The sequence below is a fragment of the Stomoxys calcitrans genome, chromosome 4 (assembly GCF_963082655.1).
Source record: "Stomoxys calcitrans chromosome 4, idStoCalc2.1, whole genome shotgun sequence".
NCBI classification, from domain to species: domain Eukaryota; kingdom Metazoa; phylum Arthropoda; class Insecta; order Diptera; family Muscidae; genus Stomoxys; species Stomoxys calcitrans.
In genome coordinates, this window is record NC_081555.1 from 126,561,002 (window position 1) to 126,586,169 (window position 25,168).

The 25,168-nt window shown below is 39.5% G+C and overlaps 2 protein-coding genes across 4 annotated transcripts in view; one reads left to right on the plus strand and one right to left on the minus strand.

Annotated features, from left to right (window-relative positions):
* The window catches only part of LOC106089485 (uncharacterized), an 87,849-nt gene extending 75,249 nt beyond the window's left edge, over positions 1–12,600 (plus strand). The window contains exons 2-5 of the mRNA XM_013255329.2: positions 4,046–4,274; positions 9,660–9,767; positions 12,039–12,191; positions 12,259–12,600. Of these exons, the coding sequence (XP_013110783.2) occupies positions 4,056–4,274; positions 9,660–9,767; positions 12,039–12,191; positions 12,259–12,366 (588 nt within the window). The 5' untranslated portion in view covers positions 4,046–4,055 and the 3' untranslated portion in view covers positions 12,367–12,600. The remainder of the gene's footprint in view (positions 1–4,045; positions 4,275–9,659; positions 9,768–12,038; positions 12,192–12,258) is intronic.
* The window catches only part of LOC106094403 (uncharacterized), a 198,472-nt gene that overhangs the window by 46,302 nt on the left and 127,002 nt on the right, over positions 1–25,168 (minus strand). For all 3 annotated transcript variants that reach the window (XM_059366227.1, XM_059366224.1, XM_059366225.1), the window contains one exon: positions 12,002–12,325. In XM_059366227.1, coding sequence (XP_059222210.1) covers positions 12,282–12,325 — 44 coding nt within the window. In that variant the 3' untranslated portion in view covers positions 12,002–12,281. The remainder of the gene's footprint in view (positions 1–12,001; positions 12,326–25,168) is intronic.

A 25,168-nucleotide genomic window follows, 5' to 3' on the forward strand; every position in this document is an offset into this window, starting at 1 on the left:
GATGTATTTTCTATGAAATTTTGAATTTTTCATGGAGTCACGAATTATGGCCCATTTTCCTCTAGGACGCATAGTTTAGGAGATACAGCCGTTTTAAAGTTTTCAAGATGAACATTAGATTTTTGATGGATTTTTTATGAAATTTTTAATTTTTTCTTGGAGTCACGAATTATGGCCTATTTCTTTCTAGAACTCGTAGTTTAGGACACAACACTTTTTTATACCCACCACCAAAGTATGGGGGTATAGTCATTTTGTCATTCCGGTTGCAACACATGGTAATATCCATTTCCGATCCTATAAAGTATGTAAAGCAGAGACGTAGCCAGGATTTTATTTATTTATTTATTTATTTTTTTTTTTTTGGGGGGGGGGCACCCCATTTTTTTCAAAATCGAAAATTTCCAAAATTCTTGTTACTGTGAAAATAGTAAAGATACCTCAACTTTTTTTATTTGTGGTAGCTATTGAGTGTAGGAACTGACACATCGGCGGTGATATTTGGTCATAAAGACAGAGCTGAATTCTACACTGATTGCCAACACAGTGCAAATATATTTTGGAAGTTGCATTAATGGTTTTAAACGCTAGACAACGGCAATGGCTCTTACTGCTATTCCGTGTGCCCAGGTTCGCGTTAACGACGAAAACTACCCAAGAATAGAGCTGTTTTAGAAAAATTTAAGCTCAAATTACGAAAGAGGTATCGTCATGATTTAAACTATTTCTTCCCTAAATGGTCATAAAATATTAAGAAAATGATTTTGTTGTTGTAGGGGCTTTTATTCAAAAATTTTTAAAATTCAAAAAATTTTAAAGAATTGCTACGTTAATATAAATTCTCTAAATTATGAATATACCAGCATTTGCCCGGTCGCTTCGCTGCCTCCGATGGTACACCCAATATCATGATGTAACTGTATCGCAATTTTAATAGCTATAGCCTTATCCATAAGGAAATAACATTTTGAAAGTTTTAGTGCCTAAATGAACGAATAAAAAAAACTCTAGTCGGCTTATAAATACTGTCAAGATGTAACTGTATCGCAATTTTGAGATCGTTAGTTCAATCTGTAAAAAATACCACTTTGTACGTTTAAGTACCTAAATGCACAAATTTCAAAACAATCTTCTAGTCATCCGTTATATACTGCCAATATGTACCTGTATCTCCAATCTCACAGATGAAGCTCAGTCTGTAAATAAAGTACCACTGAGTTCGTTTTAGTACCTACATGAACGAATATCTATAAAATCTTCTAGTCGCTCGGTACATAGTGCCTAGATGTAACTGTATTCCAGAGCTGTAGCTCAATTCGTAACGAAGATGTCATATTATACGCTTATGTGCGCATATCAAAAATATTCTCTAGTTCAATCTGTAAAGAAAGTACGAAATGGTACCAAATACGGTACTAAATGTAAGTTTCTTCCGTTTACATTACTATTTTTCATATTCTTTCTATCTACCACTTTTATTTCGTAACAATAATCGTTCAAGCCAAATTTCGATATTCTAGCTCTACCCAAAGTTCACTTATTTAGTACGATTTTTGGTACTTTTTTGTATCTGAATGTCCAAAAACTCTTTTGACATCCCGATTTAGGTTGTCATTATGTACCTAAATTCTAAAATTCAAAGCTCTAGCTCAATTAACAAACAAGGTACCAACTAGTACCAATTGCGGTACTAAACGTACAATTTTTCCCACTTCCGGTACTATTTTAGGAAATTATTGTCACCAAATCCTATTTAATCTTTAATTTGAGCCCCATCCGTTCGCGCTGGGTAAAAAGTCGCCATTTCGTACCTAATCATATTAATATCACAAAACCCCGTCTTATCGTGGGCCTACGACCCAAGACCCACATTCGTGCCAAATTTCATGACTCTAGGTTTAGCCATTTGGGCTGGGCGTTGATCAGGCAACCAGTCAGTCAGCCAATCAGTCAATCACGCATTTCTTTTATATATAGGAGATACAATTTCATCAAAATCGGATAACGGAATCGAGGCTACTTCCCTGATATAAAGGGTGATTTTTTAACAGCTATTGGCAAGTTTTTCAAAAAAAAAAAAAAAAAAAACAAGTCAAAGCGTGCAAAGTTCGGCAGGTTCGAATCTTGGAAACCCAACACCATGTATTCTGCTTTATACAACACAAATTTAGTTAAAGGACATAATTTTATTCTACTTTTCATCCAAATTAGACGAAAATTGCGGCTTGCATAGACTCGAGAAATCAAATCTTGAGATCGGTTTAAACGGGAGCTACATCAGGTTATAACCAATTTGGATCATACTTGGTTGGTATAGTTGTTGAAAGCCATTACAAAACACAACATGCTTAATTTCAGCCATATCGGACAAAAATTGCGGCTTCTAAGGGCTCAGGAAGTCAAATCGGGAGATCGGTTTATATTGGACTATATCAGGTTACAGACAGAATTGAATCGTACTTCACAAGTTGTTGGAAATCATAACAGAACATTATGTGCAAAATTGTGGCTAAATCTGACAAAAATTGCGGATTCCAGAGGTTTAAGAAGTCATTACGGAAAATCGGTTTATATGGGAGTTATATCAGGTTAATAGGTCCTTAACCTACCGTACTTGGCACAGTTATTGGAAGCCGTAACAGAACACTGAATGCAAAATCTTAGCCAAATCGGACAAAATTCTAGCTTCCAGAGGCTTAAGAAGTCAAAACGAGATATCCGTTTATATGGGAGCTATATCAGGTTATAGACCGATTCAAACCATATTTACCACAGTTATTGGATGTCATATCGGAACACTATATGCAAAATTTCAGCCAAATAAGACAAAAATTGCTGCTTGGAAAGACTCTAGAAGTCAACTCGGGAGATCGGTTTATATGGGAGCTATATCAGGTTAAAAACCGATTCAAACCGTACTTAACACAGTTATTGGATGTCATAACAGAATTTTAGTCAAATGGGAAAAAAATTGCGGCTTGTAAGGGCTCCAGAAGTCAACTCGGGAGATCGCTTTACAGGGGAGCTATATCAGCTTATGGGCCTATTCGGACCGTACTTGATACAATCGTTGGAAGTCACTACGGAACACTACATGCAACATTTCATCCAAATCAGACAAAAATTGCGGCTTCCAGGGGCTCAAGAAATCAAATTGGGAGATCGGTTTATATGGAAGCTTTATCAGGTTATGGACAGTCAAATCGGACAAAAATTGCGGCTTCCAGGGGCTGAAGAAGTCAAATCGGGAGATCGGTTTATATGGGAGCTTATCTTAATCTAAACCGATATGGCCCATTTACAATCCCCGACAACCTACATCAATATTAAGTATCTGAGGAAAATTTCAAGCGGCTAGCTCTACGCGTTCGGCGGTTATCGTGATTTCGACAGACGGGCGGACATGGCTAAATCGACTCAAAACGTCAAGAACATATAAACATTATGGGGTCTTGGACGAATATTTCGAAGTTTTACAAACGGAATGACTTGTTTAAAATATTCACATTATAATTAAGTATAATTATAACTAAGACTCGTTGATGGACTTATAGGCTACACTTATTTTAAACTATTTTCACTCACATAAATTATTTGCCTTTTATTGTTTCTTTTAAATCTATTGAAAATTCAATTCCCACCTTGGCATTATTACCAAGGCTAAGCATTTTGCTAGAGTAGTTACGCTTCATTAAGTCAAGCAATTACCCATCACTCTGTGTATTAATTGTTAAAGTGTGATAAATCAATTACAATCTTGTGGCTAAGAGATTTGAACAATCTTGGCATACAAGTTACGAGTAACATGTAAATATCTCAAGCGTCCTTGAATTAATGGATTTAGCACGAATACCTTTGAAAGATAAATGTCTCTGTTAGTACTATAAAGGAATTTCAATTAAAACTTTATTGACTACTGAGCTCTTGCTTATGTAACTGAGTTCTCTCACTCCTTGTTAAAATCCTTTGATTAACCCCCCTTTCAAATATGCACATTGCATTTTTCGTTATTAATTTCTTTGGTTTTGTACATTTCTCATTTCAGAATTCTCAGTATGAAGTTCATTTTAGTTGCTATTCTACTGTTGCTCAATATCTCCCAGTCATTTCACATGGAAATGAGTGATGGTGAGGATGAAACAGATATGTATACATTTGGAGAAAATTATGATATTTCACCGGAAGAGCTAAGTGAAATTCCAAGACATCGGGCGAAACGTGGCATATGGGACTTTTTTCAAAAAATGGTCATAACCAAAAATTTGATTGTTGAGGTAAGTGTTGGAAGTTGTTAAAAAAAATTTAATGATATACATATTGTAACATATGTTTAAACAGTGGAAAGCAAAACCCAAGTGGATGTTTAATTTTTTCATGTTTTTAATTTTCGGCAATTATTCTCCCGGCCGCCACAGGATAACTATGAGCACCACACAGGCTGGACCTTTGAGCCCCGACTTGTATGGTGTCCATCGTTATCGCGGGAAGCTTATCTAAGACCTACCGAGAGCGTCCACATGTTGCGGATGGTGGCAAGCTTCGTCTTTATGCGTAGTAGCAGAAAATGCGGCCGCGGGCAGTCAGTGATTTCAAAAGGAGTCTCAGTGAGGAAGCAAATTGCAAATTTTGCCCATGGACATTCCACTAAGGAACAGGGGCAAACTTCTCACATATCAATGAGTGCAGTCCGATTCATGTTTAAGCTTAATGAAACGGGACGTTCTTTCTATAGCCGAGTCCAAACGGCGTGCCGCAGTGCGAAATCTCTTTGGAGAAAAGTTTTACATGACATAGTACCTCATAAATGTTGCCAGCATTAGGAGGGGAAAACCGCCGCTGAAATTGTTTTTTTCCGATGTTCTTGCCAGGATTTGAGCCCGGGCGTTAAGCGTCATAGGTGGGCATGCTAGTCTCTGCGCTGAGGTTATACTCAAGATGACAATGCGAGCTATTGCAAATTTTGCAATCTTTGCCCATGAACATTCCACTAAGGAACAGGAGCAAACTTCTCACATATCAATGAGTGCAGTCCGATTCAAGTTTAAGCTCAATGATAAGGGGCCTCTTTTTTTAGCTGAGTCCGAACGGCGTGCCGCAGTGCGACACCTCTTTGGAGAGAAGTTTAACATCGCATAGTACCCCACAAATGTTGCCAGCATTAGGAGGAGAAAACCACCGCTGAAATTGTTTTTTTCTGATGGTCTCGCCAGGATTCGAACCCAGGCGTTCAGCGTCATAGGTGTACATGCTAACCTCAGCGCTGAGGAAAGTCTTTATTAAATACTGAGTTCCAATGATACTCGAGATGACAAAGCGAGTTATTGCAAATTTTGCCCATGAACATTCCACTAAGAAACAGGAGCAAACATCTCACATATCAATGAGTGCAGTCCGATTCATGTTAAAGTCAATGATAAAGGGGCCTCCTTTTTATAGCCGAGTACGAACGGTGTGCCGCAGTACGACATCTCTTTGGAGAGAAGTTTTATATAGTATAGTACCTCACAAATGTTGCAAGCATTAAAAGGGGAACCAACGTTGAAAAAAATTATTTTTATGGTCTCGCTAGGATTTGAACCCAGGTGTTCAGCGTCAAAGGCGGAGATGTTAACCTCTGCGCCACGGTGGCCTCCGAGTTATTGGCGCCTGCAAATAATCAATGGTCAACAACAGCGTCTGTTCCCAGGTTAGAGGCGGCTGGAGGTGGGCGTCGGATCTTAGAGCAAGCAGCTCGCGACAACGAGGGATACATGTGCGATCCCATAAAACCCATTCGGATGAGGGGCTGGGCCAGGAAAACCAAGAATCACTCTGAAAACAGAGGAACAGAAACAAGAAAAAACGTGTTAAGTTTGGTCGTGCCGAACTTTAGATACCCACCACCATGGATAAATTAATCATCCTGTTTTGTAAAAACTTTATTACCGCATCCATTGTGATCTAAATATAGTTCGATCGGAACCATATAAAAGTCGGATGTCGGGAGGCTTAAAGAAACTCAGTGTTTCCAATTTCAGCAAAATCGAATAAAAAATGCACCTGTTACAGGCTTAAGAACCTAAACCGGCATATCGGTCTATATGGCTGCTATATGTAAATATGGTCCGATATGGACCATATTCGGTTTTAAAGCGGGGCTCTTAGTACAACTTCTTGTTTCAAATTTTAGCGAAATCACCAGATCGAACTCTGTAGGATCTATATCTAAAGTCCATAGTCCGAACTGGCCCAATCAGGAACTTAACATGCGTATGGAAGAAATACTAGTCTTTGCTAAATTTCAGTTTAGTTTCTCAAGTTTTAAAGACTGTAGCGTTATTCTAACTGACGAACATACGGCCGGACAGACACTCGGACATCGTTAAATCATCTTAAAATTCTACGACGACCAGAAATATATATACCTTGTTGGGTCGGAAAAGGATATTTCGAAGTGTTGCAAACGGAATGACGAAATGGACATACCCCCTATCCCATGGTGGTGGATATAAAAACGGACCTCCCATAACATTGACGAGCCACGCAAACGAAAAAAGGACCATGATTTACGGATCTGCAACTGGAATGTCCGCACTCCATACAGAGAAGGTGCAGTATACGCGCTTGTAGATGTATTGGAGAAGTACAAGGCAGATATTATCGCCTTACAGGAAGAGCGATGGACCGGGAATGGCGTCACAAGAACACCAAACGGTGACGAACTTTACTATAGCTGCCATAACACGAGGCATGAATTTGGCTGTGGATTTGTGGTTGCTCGGAGACTGAAACACCTTGTCTCCAGCTTTACTCCGGTGGATGAGAAGCTAGCCACAATCCGCATAAAAGCCAAATTCTTCAACATCAGCCTTATTTGTGCCCATGCCTTGACGCAAGACAAGGACGAGCAGACCAAGGATAATTTCTACAGGCGCCTAGAGAGAGAATATGATCGCTGCCCCGCCCATGATATTAAAATCGTTCTGGGAAATTTTAATGCAAAAATAGGGAAGAAAGATATCTTTGGTCCAACAGTTGGAAAGTTTAGCCTCCACGCGATAACGTCCGATATTGGGTTGAGGCACCAGATTTGCACATAAAAATGTTCACAAAGCCACATGGCTGTCACACGATCAAAACACGAGGAACCAAAATGATCACGTTGTGATAGATGGAAGGCATTTATCCAGCGTGTTAAATGTACAATCGATCCGTGAAGCGAATACAGATTCTGATCATGGAGAGGAAAGTACGATCTGACTCTGCACGGAAGCTGGACACTGAAAAGCGGCAAACACAACAGATGACAACGGCATACTTCACTCAACTGACGCCATTGCTTGATGAAAGCACTCTTTGTTTCGGTGATATAATGGCGCAGTGGGAAAATATTGCACACTCCATGAAAAATGCCGCTACAACCATACTTGGGTACCGGAAGCCTCCCCAAGAAACCCATGGTACGACCAAGAGTGTCGAGATGGTAATGGACCCAAGAATGCGTCATATAGAGCAACCCTCCAGTCAGTAGCAAAGCGCCATATGAAGGAGAGGTATCGGGAGAAAAGGAGAGAGGAGAAACGTCTATTCCGCAGAAAGAAAAAGGAAATGAGCAAATTGAGATGTACAGGAGTCAGAATGAAGTCCGGAATTTCTACTAAAGAATTAAACATCAAACCCATGGCTTTAGGGCAGGCACATCCTCCTATAGAGACAAAGAAGGAAATCTGGTAACTGACACAGATAACATGCTGAGGATATGGAAAGAACATTTTATCCAACTGCTAGTGTCCGACATTGGCGGCGATGATGGTATAGAATATTTGCCACCTTGGCAGAATGAGGTCCAAGTAGCAGTGATCCGGCTAAAGAACAACAAGGCAGCAGGAGCCGAGGAGTTACCCGCTGAATTATTTAAAACCGGAGGCAACAACCTGATAAGGCGTATCCATCAGCTTATCTGCGCAATCTGGCTAGAAGAACGCATACCAGATGATTGGAACCCCAGCATACTACGTCCCGTACACAAGAAAGGAGACAAGAGGGAATGTGCCAACTACAGAGGAATAAGTCTCCTCCCCATCGCATACAAGATACTCTCGAGCGTACTGTGTGAAAGTTAAAAAACCTAAAGTCAATGAGATAATTGGGCCCTAACAATGCGGCTTTAGACATGGTAAATCCAAATATTCACACTGCGCCAAATCCTGGAAAAGACCCGAGAAGGACAAATCAACACCTACCATCTCTTTGTTGACTACAAAGCCGCCTTCGATATTCCTTTACGTTCAAAGGTATTTCAAGCCATGTCTGAGTTTGGTATCCCTGCAAAATGAATAAGACTCTGCAGGATGGCACTTGCTGATACGCGTTCCTCAGTAAGAATAGGAAAGAAACTCTCCGACCCATTTAATACCAAACGAGGTTTCAGATAAGGAGACAGCCTATCGTGTGATCTGTTTAATAATCTGCTGAAGAAAATTATAAGAGATGCTGATGTGAATAGATGTAGCACACTACTCACAAGCACACTACAACACATGTTATTCACCTATACCAGCAACATCGATACGATAGGTAGGTCACCGGGAGTAGTAACTGCGGCCTTTGAAAGAATCAAATGACAGTCGGTGAAAATGGGTCTGGCAGTAAATGGAGATAAAACGAAATAGACTCCCAAATCGCCTTGTACAACGAAACAGATAGAGAAAATGGGGAAAGTTGGGAACCACAACTTTGAGATAGTCAGCAACTTTATCTACCTCGGCACCGGCTTAACCCAAACAAATGACACCAGTTTTGAAATAAAGCAAAGAATAATACTGGCAAACAGATGCTACTATGGACTAGATAAACAGTTTGGAAACAAGGCCACCTCTCGACAGAGGAAGATTACACTATACAAGACACTGGTACAACCCGTGTTTTTATATGGTTCTGAGGCATGGGTACTTGTAAAAGCAATCGAGGCAGTGCTTGAGAGAAAGATTCTTCGTAAAATACATGGTTCAGTTTGCGTTAATGGAGAATATAGGCGTCGTATGAACTACGAGCTATATGAGCTGTATGACGACGATAGCATAGTAACACGTATCAAAATACAACGGCTGTGATGGCTAGGTCAAGTTGTCATAATGGATGAAGAAGCTCCAGCAAAGAAGTCTTTTGAAGGCATATACAATGGTATACGCAAACCGGAACGACCAAAAGTCCCCAGTGGAAAGATCAAGTGGTGGGATACACTTTGAAACTTGGTGTCAGAGTTTTTAGAATGAGCGTTGAAAGTCTAGGCACTTGGAACGCTTTTCTACGTTCGGCTAGTGGAACAAATGTTCTGTCATAGCCAATTAAAGTAAGTAATTATTTTTAAAACTTGATAATTGGAAGGCCATTAAAATGAAAATTAAAACAGAGCAAATGATTTTGCTTTATTTTTGATTTATAATATTCGTAAGAAATGCAAAAAGAGAAATGTCCACTTGGTTTTGCTTTCCACTGTATAGTTACCATGTACTACTGCTTTTTTAGTTCATACACAACCAATCTTGAACTGCTAAGGCAGGTATTTAAAGTACTAATTCATATAAGCTTTAGTCGAATAACTTACTATCCAAAAAAATTAGCTATTATTTATATGCCAATACTTTATTTCTAATTCAATTATGTTTATATACTTTCAGCAATATACCGATACTAAAGATACCCTAAATGAAGTTTTCACCATGTTCAATAGCCAATTTTCGGATACTCCGAATGCTACACCACGCAGCACAGAAGTCACAACCCCGGTTTGTTTATCCAACTAACAATTTTTTCTCGCCACACTTTTGTTTTTTAAATCACGACATGTTTGTCATAAGAAAAATCAATCATATTTAGGGATTTTCATCGAGAAATTCCACCCCAGGAATTCCTGAGCGGTATTGAGTGCGGGTCGTCGAAGACGGAAGTTTACATTACATAACATTGTAACCAAACCTCATCACAATTGAAGTCTCAAAAAGGTGCTCGATTTATATTAGGGATATATCAAGTTATGGACTCATCCCGACATTATCTAGTGAGGTGTTGGAGGGCATTAGAAAACTTTGTATGCTAATTCCCAGCAAATCTGAAAATAAAGTCTTCTAGGGCTCAGAATGTAAAATCTAATTGTAGGTCCTTTGGCAAATCCGAAGGAGTCATAGGTTGAATATTAACTAGGGGCTCTGTTATATCACAATGTCAAAAATTGTCTAAGTGAGTCGGATTTAGGACTCCCACAACAATTTAACTTTTCCTACATAAATAAAAATAGCTGTGTAGCTTTATTCGTTCGAACTCTGTGATTTAAACAGACTGATTGTCAAGTTAAGGTGACCAAGAACTTCTTTCAGGGTGTTATAAATGGAATGATGCGATACTATACCCCATGCAAAATGTTGGGTATTCGAAATGTCGTCATGAATATAACATATCCATAGGTTTCGATTTACCAATTCTTGTTTTTATCGCTACTACGCCTTTTACTTTGGTAATTTAGGATCGGTAGAACTTCCACTCAAATATCGATATGATAAACTCTGCAAAATAAATCGTGAAGAAAATCCTTACATTACTGCAATTGGCTATGACAGAATATTAGTCCCATTAGCTGAACGTAGAATAGCGTTCCACCCTGATCTTCTGCGCTCCTTCTATAATCTCTGAAACCAAATTTCGAGGTTTCTCCACCACCTGATTTTTCCATCGGGCTCTTGGCTCCGATAAACTCGGACAAGGCTTGAAATACCTTTTAACGTGTAGAGATATCCATAGCGGCTTTGTGGTCAACAAAGAGATGGTAGGTGTTGATTTGTCCTTCTCATGTCTTATCCAGAATTTGGCGCAGTGTGGATATCTGGTCAATGGTGGATTTATCAGATCTAATGCCGCATTGATAGGGCCCAATTATCTCATTGACTTTAGATTTTAATCTTTTACACAGTACGCTCGAGAGTATCTTGTATGCGATGGGGAGGAGACTTATTCCTCTATAGTTGACATATTTCGTCTTGTCTCCTTTCATGTGTACGGGTCATGGTAAACTAAGTTTCCAAACATCGGGTATGCGTTCTTCTAGCCAAATCGCGCAAACAAGCTGATGCATACGCCTTATCAGGTAGTTGCCTCCGTTCTTTAATTGTTCAGCGGGCAACTCGAAGTTGCCAATAGTTCAGCGGGCAACTCGAATTTCAGCCAAATCGGATAATAAGTGCGCCCTCAAGGAGCTCAAGGAGCTATATCAGGTTATAAACCGATTTACACTATACTTGTCACAGTTGTTGAATGTCGAAACCAAATACTTCATGCAAAATTTCAGCCGAAGCGCATAGCAATTGCGCCCTCTAGTGGCTCAAGAAGTCAAGATCCCAGATCGGTTTATATGGGAGCTATATTACGTTATAGACCGATTAGGACCTTACTTAGCACAAACTTTGAAGTCAAAATAAAACACTTTCTGTAAAAATTCATCCAAATCGGGTAATAATTGTGACCTCTAGAGATTCAAGAAGTCTAGATCCAGCATCGATTTATATGGCAGCTATATCAAAACATGAACCGATATAGCCCATGTACAATCCCAACCGACCTTCACTAATAGGAAGTATTTGTGCACGACTTCAATCGGCTAGCTTTACTTCTTCACAAGTTTAGGTGCTTTCAACAGTGTTCTTAGACCAATACTTCGATGTATTACAAACGGAGTGACCAAGTTAGTAGATCCCCATCCTATGGTGGAGAGTATAAAAACAATTTTTGATTTTTTGGAACACTCTAATACGCACCCTTTTGTCAATCAAACATAACCCAACCTAAGGTAAATGTTGTGGATACCATGAACAATCCTTTTGAAATAACTCAATCCATATAAGACTTACAAACTATTAGCTGTATACATATTTTAAAAGGTTTTTATCAAAAAAAAAAACTAAAAGCAAAAAAATATACTTTTTTTTTCTTTAAAAATGTTATCGTATTTTAAGAAATGTACTTCGCTTACCTTATTAATAAACATTTATTTCGTTTTTTTTTACCAGAAATCCAGCAGTGAAGATACCACCGACAGTTCTGAAGTCAAATCTACAACGGAACGATTTTCAATATCTCGATATGACTTTGGACGCATCCTGGGTCGTAATTTCCGAGGTCTTCGACGTTTGACTGAAATTGAATTTCGCGATGCTCTCAATGTAAGTGGTCATAATGTAGTACCATTGTAGAATCATTCTTCTAAATTTGACTCTTCTTTACTTTCAGGCAACACATTACAATATAGCGGATTACAAAGCGGAAGCGAATAAACAGTTTGCTAATAGTTTGGCAGCTGAAAAGAAAAAACAAATAAAAGCCTTAGTCAGAGGTTAATTAAATAAAAAAACAAATGTAGTTTAGTGTAGAATAGAAATATTAATAGCCTGTTTGTCGGTCTCGAAGTCTAACTTTTGCATTAATTAAGAGTTTGTTTGAACGACAATTCAAAGGAAATTTCAAGAAGCTCTTACAGAAGATGCAGAAGATATATACCAGAAACCATCTAGATTGACAAAACAGGGTTCGAGTAACTGCATTTCATTCGTCTGGGGTTTCTTTTTCGACATTGACAAACAGGCTATAAGTCCTTGTTTGTTATTATTAAAGAGGTTTAAAACTGTTAAAAGAAAATGTTGGATAAGTTTTTAAAAAAAAATTTTGTGAATATTACTATGTATGAGTATCTCCTTTATATATTCCAAAATCAATTGATTTAAATATAAAGCAACGAAATAGTAAGTAAGCTTAGCTCGTTGAATTTTGTAAAGGACGCATAATATGAAAAATGCTATTTCTATATGAAAGCAACAAATTATATCTATAGTATATAATACCTATACTTTAAGTTTTAAAAGGATAATAATAAGTTTCCATGATGAAGAAGCAACAAATATTTCAACATGGAAATATTTTTTTAGTATCTATATATTGGATAAAGTAAAACAGCAAAAATAGATTTCATATTGTTACAGGAAATAATGTTAGCGAAAATAGATTATTAAATAAATATAAAAATATTTTTGCTATATTATTTACAATGTATAATATGTCACATTATTCTTAACATGAGTTCTTCCCCTTGTGTTATAATTTTATTATAATGAAGTGTATATAATGTTGTTATAATGCTGTATTGTTTATTTGTTTAATCAACTGGATTGTAATTATTGTAGAATATTATAATTATCAAATGTGGGTAAATGTTATATTGTTCTGCCACTAATTTCAATTGTTGCTGTGATAAGCTCTAGTTTGTTTTGTTAGTTTTAGGAAAAAAAAAAAGTTTTTATTGATTGAAAAAATATATACATAAATAAAATATTTTAAAAGTCTAAACATATTTTCTGTTGAAGTTCAATAAACTAGGAGATAAATTGCAGTGATTCAATGTGTGTTTGTTTTCTTAGCATAGGTGGATATTTTCGGGTTGGCATGTTGGAACTAAATTATATATTTGTCTTGTTGGCCCTTAGAGGGATAGGTTAGGTTAGGTTGAAAAGAGGGACATACGTCTAAGCCAGTAATCGGGTTTTTGAGCGCTCTAAATACTATAATGTAACCTCTAAAAAGAAAATTTTAGGTCAGGAATTCCGTGCTATTTACACAATCGTTAATTTTTTTCAATACCACTATCCAAAGTTGATTCATGTCTGTAATTGTGTATCCACCTAAGTGCCGGTATCTGTTAGACGCGAAAGCCGGGCATTGACAAAGGTAATGCTCCAACGTCTCATCATCCACACCGCATGCCCTACACATGCTATCACTTGCCGCACCGATTTTACATAAGTGAGCTCGTAGTCCTACGTGTCCCGTCGTGATACCAACAGCTATACTGACCTGCTTCTTACTTTCTTTCAGTAATAAAGACGTCTTTTTACGATCTGGATCCCCCCATAGGATTTTCGCCGTCCTACCGACCGTTTCGCTGTTCTACAATGTTGCATACGCATTCGTCGCCCACTCCCTTAATTCGGACTGCGTAAACCCGAAAGACTTTTGGTTAACCAAGTATATTGACGGCAGACCTGTGGCCTTCACCACCAAATCGTCTGCCATTTTATTTACAGTCAGATAAGGTGTTAATCTCCTTCTTACACTGCAAGACTGTTCGTGACCTTACCATCCTGGTTGTTATTGCCCTTATGGCAATTTTACTATCCATAAAGATGTTCACACTCGACGTCCTCGCGTTAGCACCACACCACTTCACGCATTCCATGATCGCCTGGATCTCCGCCTGTAGGACCGTATTATGGTCAGGCAGTCTGAAACAGATCTCAGTCCCTGGGTTCTGAATGTATACCCGCAGGCCCACTCTGTCCTCTAGCTTTGATCCATCCGTGTAACATGATCTTCCAGATGGCAATACTAGGGTACCGTCAACGGAAGACTGTGCCGATGGCAGCAGTGCCTCGTACTCGACTTCAAGGTTCATCTCAGGTATCCGATCGGAAACCTCTTCCCTTCCTTCCAGGATTCCTATCATCGCCATGATTATAACGCGATGGTATGAGCTGCTCCCATCCACAATCCATTCTCCCATCTCCCCAGTTGCTGCCTCACACTTAATCTGTATGTCAATGGGTCGGATATCTAGAATAGTCTCCAATGCCCTAGTGGGCGTGGTCCTCATCGCTCCGCTTATGCCAAGACAACATTTTCTCTGAACCTGTAGTATTGTCCTTATATTGCACTTTTTCTCCATAGCAGTCCACCAAACTACTCATGCTCCTGTAGAGCCAGTGGGCTATCCTCGGATTCAGGCCACATTTCGAGCCAACGGCCCAGGAGCTCAGTACGCTCCTGAATGTGATACTATGTCTTATTGAGGAAACGTGGTGCGTTAAATTGGCCCCTTTGTCTTCCTCGTGAACAGGCATATTTCAGTCTTCTCTCGGTTAACATTGAGGCCTCTGGGTCTAACCCAGTCATATGCTATTGGCAAGACCCTTTCCGCCCTTCCGCATAGCTCGTTCGGATCCTTACCCCTTAGAAGTATTATAACATTGTCTGCGTAGCAGACGGGTTCAAATCCCTCCTCAGTCAGCATCCGTAATAGGTCATTTATGGTTGTCACCCATAGGAGTGGCGATAAAATGCCCACTTGTGGCGTGCCCTTTGCCACTTTCTCTCTTATATTTATGCCATGAGGCACACAATTTATCCACCTTTTCCTAAGCATATGGTTTATCCAGTTTCTAAGGACTGGGTTCACCAGGAACTGGTCTAAAAATTGGATCAGTGTATCGGTCCGCACATTGTTAAAAGCCCCCGCGATTTCAATGCATACTGCCACTGTGTACGTTTTCGCATCAAAGGATTCTTCTATTTTATGCACAACCTCGTGCAGGGCAGTCTCCAGTTCGCTGGATGTCCTACTCTTTATCATGGTGTCCACAATACGTTCCATGGTTTTGAGTAGAAAGTACGTAAGACTAATGGGCCTGTAGACCTTTGGTGTCGCATAACTTGCCTTGCCGGGCTTGTGTATAAACACCATCCTTGCCTCCTGCCAGCCTTTCGGAGTATATGCAAGTCCTAGGCACGCTATGAAAATGGTGGCCAGACGATGCGCCAGATAGTCTGCCTGTTTCTGTGGTAACGACGGAAATATTCCATCAGGTCCAGGTGACTTAAATGGTTTGAAGCTCCCCAAGGATTCCTTCACCATAAATTCCGTTATTATAAACCTTCGATCAACGTCATTATTCCAATGACGTTGATCGTCATTGGAATAATGACGAAAAGCCTCAACATGTCCTCCGTTGCCTCTGCTCTCACTTCCATGTCGTCTACTAAAGTTTCAGTTTGGATATGGGTTTTTGAGAGAAACTTTTTTATCTTGGCGGCGTCATTTACGCTATCGACCAGTTCGCAGAAAGCTTCCAGGAGGCACGATTTGCCGCTCTGGTAATATTATTGTATTCCTTGAGCCGTGTGTAATACACATCCCAATAAACTTCCGCTTTTTTACGATCAATACATTCCGCCGACGCAAAATTCAGCGTAAAGATGTCCCCTCTTAACTCGCAGCTCATCATTTGTATGGGTGGACCCTCTACAGAGTTCCACACATGTTCAGATACGGACACATATTTTTTTTCTTTGAGCAGCGAAATAGAAACACGTCCGCCTCACTCAATGGCAGTTTTAGAGGGATATAAAACTATTATGGATGAACGAATTGAATCTGATAGTCGAAAATTGGACAATATCCTGTTTATAGCCCAGCAATTAAAAGCATGATAGATCGGACCGAGCGGAATCTTATATACCCTCTGCCATATATGGTATTTTGTATTGTTTTTTATAGATAACGACTAAAAAAATATGATGATAGGTCAATCAATAAATCTTTTGGACTTTTAATACCCACCAACGAAAAATAAGGGTATGTTCATTTTGTAATTCCATTTGCAGCACATCGAAATAACTATTTCCGAGCCTAGAAAGTATATATCGTATTCTTGATCGTCGTAAAAATCTAAAACGATGTGGCCATGTTTGTCCGCCAGTCCATCTTTTGAAATCACACTACAGTTTTGAACGAGTTAAATGCCCGAGCCGAATCTTATATAACCTCCACCATGGATCGCATTTTCAAGTTTTTTGCACGATTTATCTTAAAACGCTTATGTTCAATAAATATATAAGGACTGTTTTTCGTAGTCGCACAAGTAGTAAAAGCGTACTAAGTTTGCCCTGACCGAATCCTGGGTACCCACCACTATGGATTCTGCTAAAATGTACACCCGCTAGCTCAGTTTGTATTTGAATTATTTTGATTAAGGCTTTTATTATGTCAAGAAGTCATAGCGGGTTATCGGTTTTGAAGGGGCTTATATTAAAGCTGGCCAAATATTGATGGCACTATCGTTAATTTATTTTTTGACTGAATATCGATTCCTATTTCTCCTATCGATATTAGTGGCAAAGTTCAACTTTTTGCATAATTTTACAAAAATATGCGACCCTACATTGAAATTTGGGACAGTGAGTTGCGTTAGGCCCTTCGACCCTACTCTTCAATTTGGCTCAGATCGGTCTAGATTTCAATATAGTTGCCATATAGACCGATCTCTCGACTTAAGGTTTTGGGGCCATAAAAGGTGCATTTATTGTCCGATGTCGCCGAAATTTGGGACCTTGAGTTAAGTTAAGCCCCTCGACATATGGCACAGATCGGTCCGGATTTGAATATAGCTGCCATAGATCGATCTCTCGATTTAAGGTTTTAGGCCCATATAGGGCGCGTTTATTGTCCGATGTAACCGAAATTTGGGACAGTGAGTTATGTCAGAGCCTTCGACATCCTTTTGATTTTGGCCTAGATCGGTCCAGATAAGGATATAGCTGCCATATAGAGCGATCTCTCGATTTAAGGTATTGGGCCCATAAAAAACGCATTTATTGTCTGATTTGGGACAGTGAGTTATGTTAGGGCCTTCGACAACCTTTTCCAATTTAGCTCAGATCGGTTCAGATTTAGATATAGCTGTCATATAAACCGATCTCTCGATTTAATATATTGGGCTCACAAAAAGCGCATTAATTGTCCAATTTCGCCGAAATTCGGGACAGTGAGTTGTGTTAGGCTATTGCTCATCTTTAAACAATTTGGCTCAGATCGGTCTAGATTTGAATATAGCTGTCATATAGACCGATCTCTCGATATAAGGTATTGGACTCATAAAAAGCGCATTTATTGTCTGATTTCGCCGAAATTAGGGCCACAGAGTTGAATTAGGGCCACAGAGTTGTTTTAGGGCCTTCGACATCCTTCTTCAAGTTAGCTCAGATCGGTTCAGATTTTGATATAGCTGTCATATAGACCGATCTCTTGATTTAAGGTTTCGGGGCCATAAAAGGTGCATTTATTGTCCGATGTCGCCGAAATTTGGGACCTTGAGTTAAGTTAAGCCCCTCGACATGTCTCTGCAATATGGCCTAGATCGGTCCAGATTTGTATAAAGCTGCCATACAGACCGATCTCTCGATTTAAGGTTTTGGGTCCTTAAAAGCCGCATTTATTGTCCGAATTCGCCGAAATTTGGGACAGTGCGTTGTGTTAGGCTCTTCGACATTTTTCTGCAACTTGGCCCAAATCGGTCCAGATTTGGGTATAGGTTCCATGTAGACCGATATCTAGATTTAAAGTCTTGGCCCCTTAAAAGGTGCATTTATAATCCGATGTCGCTGAAATATGACACAGTGATTTATGTTAGGCTGTTCGACATCTTATATGGTTCAGATCGGTTTATTTTTAGATGTAGGTACTAGAAAGACCTATATTTTGTTATACACAATTGAACAATGACTTGTACTTATTAGAATTTGGTCCAAATCGGAATATATTTCGACATAACTGCTATGGGACATAAGGTTTGCAATTTTCACAGGATTTTGATGAAAGGTGGTTTACATATATACCCGAGGTGGTGGGTATCCAAAGTTCGGCCCGGCCGAACTTAAAGCCTTTTTACTTGTTTCAAATCTCTTTGAAATCCGATTCAAATAATTATTTTTGAGATCAAACCGTTATATGCCGCAATACATATGTCTTTTCCGAACATACAAAGCTGACCAAAAACAACATTTATGTCAAATTTCGCTCAATACGCTTGTACCTAGAGCAATCCTAATATGAACATTTTAGTGAAGACCTCTCTGTTTATCTCGTATTAGCCATATGGTTCAAACATATTTTCGACGGACATATGTTCCAACATGTGCCCTAATGTATTTAAAATTGTCGCAATGATGCACATATTTCCTGTCACTTCCTAGTCAGGAATCTTTGACTTAGACAGCTAATTCTAAAGTCTAATGCAAATAGCATCAAATTAAAAAGTTTGATTTGTCATAATTTTATTGGGAAACTTTTTCCCATTCCCGCTTTACACTAAGGAGATTGCCAAGAAAAGGAGAAAAAATAACTTAAACTTAAAAAAATATCAACAAAACAAACATAAAACTTAAATAGAAAATCAAAAAGAAATGGCAATAAAAAATCTGACTCATAGCATCGTTTTGCCTTCCAGGAACGTTGTTCGATGGCAAAAAAGGTAAATAAAAAAAGAAAAACTATTTTTTTACTTTTGTCAGCTTTAGCACTAAAAAAAAAGTTGTTAAGTTCGCAAGGGAGGCTAAAGCAAAAAGGTTTTTGGTTTTTTTTTTCTCTCTCTCCAGTCCTTTCTTGCACAAAAACCACTAAAAGTGTCATAATTCGATGCCCACGAGACATCTATATCTCTGCGAATGAGAATTAGTTCGAAAGTTGTGGCCAAAGCCACACAACCTCCCCAAGTGAAAAGAAGCAACAGCAACAGGAAGAGGAAGTATAAACATTTTAAATCCATACAAGTTGCATCTTAATGCTGCAGCAACACCGGCACCGCCACCATTACGGGCGAAATGCCGGCAGTGGCAGGGCCATTTTTAAGCATTAACTTCTAGTTTACAACAGTAACACTTATACAGCCAAACTGTCATATACACATACAAGTTTGGGCTAACTGCATTTGTATGCGTGTGTGTGTGTGTGACATTTATTCGTTTACACAAATGTTTACTAAAGTGTAAAACTTTAGAATAACACGAAAGATGCATTCGAGAACAGCAGTTTTCGAGGATACTCTGGTAAATAGATTTTACGGAATGTATAATTGAAAACGTTTGGGCAATGTGGATCTTAAAGGATCTTAGAAAATTTTGTCGAATACATAAAGTGGATGCTTTATATAGCCAAGATTCCATAGGCCCTTCACTTTCGGTTTCGTTTAGTCCTAAATTTAAATGTCTGATTCCAAATCTATTTTCTTGTAAAAACAAGTAAGGACCGACTAAAGTCGGGTGAAGCCGATCTTTTGATACCCAACACCACTGTGGGTTTGCAAGCTAAGTCGTAGAAACTAACATTTGCTTAAATTTGAAAAGGAGAATTTCAATTGATCAGAGAAACTTAAGTGAAAAACTTTGTAAGGATCGGTTAACAAATCACCATTACAATTATTGCAATAAAAATCAAACTCAGATGAAAATATATATGGGAGTTATATATCTAACTCTAAGATTTTAGCATAAACCAAAGACTAAACGAGTCCCATAGTGGTTGGTGTGTGTTGCTATCTTTGGCTTCCCTCTTCCATTGCATCTCCGATCATTGAGCTCGTCTCGAAAGAGAAACAAACAAAAATTTTAAAATTTAAAGATCTTCTTCCTAAGAGGCAAAAAAAAAACTTAAAAAATTAAAAATGAAAAATTCGGCAGAGCCCGGCCAGGATTCGAACCTGGGCACACGGAACAACAGCGTGAGCCATTGCCGTTGTCTTTACGTTCGAAGCCATCAATACAACTTCCAACATATGCACAAAATCATGTGTGGACGGAAGAAGTGTAATTTGTCACAGAAAGAATATCTGTCATTGCACAGAAATACATGCATTGGGAAAAGTACAGCTAATAAGCAGGGTTGTCGAGCTTGGATGTAGTGCTTATTGACATTTGTCTTAAATCTTTGGATGTCAAAGTGGGTGGAAAAAACATTAGCCGGAAATCGATTCCACATACGAACGGTTCGGGCGAAATAAGAATTCTCTCTTTAATGCATTGTGGGGTCCGCTGGCCAATCAATTACAAACGGGTGTGAGTTCCTGGAATGTCTAGTATCCCTGACATATACCCTTACATCAGGAATAAGAAGACGAATATCAGACGAACACACACCATGAAAGTACCGATAGAACAGCGCCTAACAAACCACATTGCGACGATGATGAAGGGAGGCAATAGAGTTAGATACCCGACTGTCCCCAATCAACGCCATCGCTCTCCTCTGTACACGGTCCAGTAGCTCCAGGGATGATTTTGAAGCTCCAGCCCATACATGTGAGTTGTACTCCATTTTTGGCCTTATGAAAGTGGTGTAGATGTTAAGAAGATCAGACGGAATGAAGTAACTCTTACACCGTTTAAGGAAGCCGAAACACTTGAATGCTTCCTTCGACACTTCGAATACATGTTTAGCCCAACGGACATCACTTTGTATTTTCATGCCCAGAACATCAAGAGCTTCTGATTGCTCATCATCTACACCGTTGTTAAACAAAGATGATCGTAATGGGTCAGTGAATCGTTTGTGTGACAACAAGCAGCACTAAATCTTCCGTGCATTGAAATCTACTCGATTCATTCGACCCCACTCAGAAATGGTCAGCAAATCATGGCAGAGTGTATCGTCCATAACCCGCCTCTTGACCTCAATCTCTCGAAGACTTGGCCTATGGTCAAATGAGTACGAATGACTGAGATTACTGTCATCCGCAAATGAGTAGATCGGATTCGATGTCTGACCCAACAGATCGTTGATGAAAATTAGAAACGGAGAAGGAGGAAGAACAGAGCCCTGGGGTACACCTGCGGTCAATTTGTGCTCACTGGATGAGAACCCATCTATAACGACTCGAATAGTGCGATATCTGAGAAAGCTCGAAATAAATCGAACGAATCCATTACCGAAATGCGACAAGCTCCGTAGTGCACCGTGCCAGACCGCTTCAAATGCCTTGGAGATATCCCGAGCCACAACCTTACTCTCACCAAACTGGTGGATTGAGTGACTCTAACGTTCCGACAGAAGTGCCATGAGGTCACCCGTAGAGCGATTTCTGCGGAACCCATACTGTTGGTCGCTAAGAAGGCCATTAGACTCTAAATACCTCACAAGGTGGTGATTAATCATGCTCTCCATAACCTTGGAGAGAGCGGAGCATATCGCAATTGGCCGATAATTCGCAGGGTTGTTTGCCTCACCGTTCTTGGGTATTGGCTGAACGTTCGCAACCAGCCAACGCGCCGGGAAGACTACCGCACGGTAGGCAAGGTTGCGTAATGGACGAGCGAGCGTCGAAAAACACTTGCGTAAGACAAGCCATCCGGGCCCGGGCATTTATTTACGTCTAGATTTTCAAGAACCCTTTTTGAATATTTGGGCATGATGCCAAATACATTTTCGATTGAGGGGAGTGGTTGATTGCTATCCGGCAGGGAAGAGTTCCCTGCAAATATATTAGCCAACAGGTTAACCTTATCAACCGGGTCAGTGAACGTTTGATCGTCCTTAACAAGAGTCGTTCGTGAAAGGAGTAAAGGGTAGTTCTTCATCTACCCTTTACTCTTTTCACGAACGACCAAAAGCTCTTTTTTCCTAGCGTATAAGCTAGAACTTTAGTTCGAAGACGCTGTTCGTAAAGAAATTTAAGCACATTGGCACACGAAGATCTTGCCTGTTTGTGAAGCAGTTCAGTACTGGCATTTTTATCCAAGCGCCAGTTCCTGAATGCAACCTCTTTCGATCTGACAGTATCTCTGCATGTCTGGTCTCAATCAACTTTTGTCGTCTGATTTTGCCGTAAAACTATCTTCTCAATCCAATAAAAATGCTGAAAGAATCCATTGAGCTCAACCCAACGTGCTTTTTCGTATAAGAATATTGACCGCTTCGGGACTGGGGAAGAATCAGTACGAAGAGCAGAATACGAAAAAGATGCTGAAACAATGCAGTGATCGGAGTTACCAAGAGGTGCAAGAGTATTAACTTCATACTTTTTAGGGTGTGAAGTTAAAAAAAGGTCTAGAGTATTGTTTGGTGCCCTTGGACACATGCGATACGTGTCGGTGCGTTCACTAGTTGCGCCAAATCATTGTGCGCAGCTAAAAAGCTCAACGTATTGACCCTCAAGAGTCGTATTATTGAATTTTATTATAAAAATGCGTGCTCTGTTGAGAAAGTTCACCGCGAGCATTCTTTAATTTTACGACGAAGCTCGTTTTTGGCTCAAAGGGTACGTAAATAGGAAGAATTGTCGATTTTAAACTTGATCTTCTCGACGTTCTGAGTCGATCTAGCCATGTCCGTCCGTCCGTCGATCTGTCGAAACCACAATAGCGTTCGAACGAGTAAAGTCAGCCGCTTGAAATTTTGCACCGATACTGAATATTGATGTATTGTATGTCGTTGGGGATTGCAAATGGGCCATATCGGTTCAGATTAAGACATAGCTCCCATATAAACCAGTCCCCCGATTTGATTTCTTGAGCCCCTGTAAGCCGCAATATTTGTCCGATTTGCCTAAAACTTTGCACGTAGTGTTCTGTTACGACTTTCAACATCTGTACGGTCCAAATCGGTCTATAACCTGATATAGCTCCCATATAAACTGATCCTCCGATTTGACTTCTTGAGCCCCTGGGAGCCGCAATTTTTGTCCGATTTGGCTGAAATTAAGCATGTAGTGTTTCGTTACGACTTCCAACAACTGTACTAAGTATGGTCTAAAACAGTCTATAACGTGATATCGCTTCCATATAAACCAATTTCCCAATTTGAATTCTTGAGCCTCTGGAAGCCGCAATTATTGTCCGATTTCGCCGAATGCACATATCATTCTGTTATGACTTCGAACAACTGAGCTAAGTATGACCTCAATCAGTCTATAACCTTACATAGCACCCATATTAACCAATTTCCCTATTTGAATTCTTGAGTCCTTACAAGTGCCAAATCAGTCCATAACTTCATATTGCTTCCATGTAATCCGGTCCCTCGATCATCCTTGTTGTGGTGGGTACCCAAGATTCGACCCGGCCGAACTTAGAAGCGTGGCGTGCTAAGTGCGGCCTAGCCGGCAACTCATCACTGTGGATTCTACTAAATGTGCCCGTAAAGACTGATGATGGGATGGTATATATATTACATTATCAACTGCTTTGGACAATTCATACCATGGCTGTTGGAAGTCATAACAAAACACTATGTCAAAAATTTCATCCAAATCGGTCAATAACCTTTACTTACTTTATTTATTATTATTAAATTTTTTTTTTTTTTTTTTTTTTTTTGAAAAATTCAAGAAAACTTGGTTTTCACTTAAAATTTTTGTTTTCCCTTAACCAAAACTCACCTCGTAAATATCACCATTCAATCGTTCGCACTTAAGGAATAAATACCATTCGTGGCTCTTAGAAGTGTGTTGCGACGTGGGACCTTAAATCTCAAAGCGAAAACTTTTCTTTTGTCATTTTCATCTTAGTTTGACTTGAGGTTTCAAAACTTCCTTTGTTTCTTGGCTAAGCAAGAAAAAAAATATACCACGGCAAAAGAATGCATTCAGCCCCAATGATGCAGCATCTCAGTGGTAAGAATATCTGCTAGGGATCTAAATGAGAGCTCCTGGTAGCACCAAGTTCAAACGACAGCTGCATTTGGGTATTTTCACTTCCTTCTTGGTCAGGACATTGAGCTCGCATAGACAGGGAATACTTTGCTGCTTGCTGTGCTAATAATTTCTAAGACAACTCAAAAGTTTCTGTGTATTTATTTTAGCTTTCAATTATGGTTTGGAGGAAAAGAAGTTGTGTCTTTGATTTCTGGGGTATTTGTGGTCTGTGGCTAAAGCTGGCCGTCAGCTTTTTTTAACTTGGACAAAGCTAGAGATTTTCCTTGCGGCAGTGAGGTCAAGGCAGATAACAAAGCGGTTAAGTTTAAGATTTCTGTGGCAACTATAAAGTTGCAACGTTCCCAATGTCAAATGCATTGTTTATAAAGTCACACATTTTTGCATACGTAAGAATGTGTGACTTTCTGTGCATTTCAGAATGCACAATATTTACTACTTGTTACATGCTTGCTCATGTATTAAGATGCCACAAAGCGTGGCATGTTTGCGTATGACCTACAACGTCTGGGCTTCATAGTAGCAAAGGCATTAGAAACAAGTAAAAGCGTGTTAAGTTCGGCCGAGCCGAATCTCGGGAACCCATAACCACCACGCTAAAAATGTATACAAAATATTTTTAGTTGAAGGGCGTACTTTTATTCTACATACCGAACTTCTGTCAAACCAGCAAAAATGAAAGCTTCTAGGAACCTAACAAGGATGATCGAGAGATCGGTTTACATGGGAGCTATACCAGGTTATAGACCGATTTTGACCGTTCTAGGCACGTAACAGTACACCGCATGCAAAATTTCAGCCAAATCGGAAAAAAAAGTGGCTTGTAAGGACTCAAGAAGACAAATCAGGGGATCGGTTTATACGGGAGCTTCAGCCAAATCGGACAAAAATTGCGGATT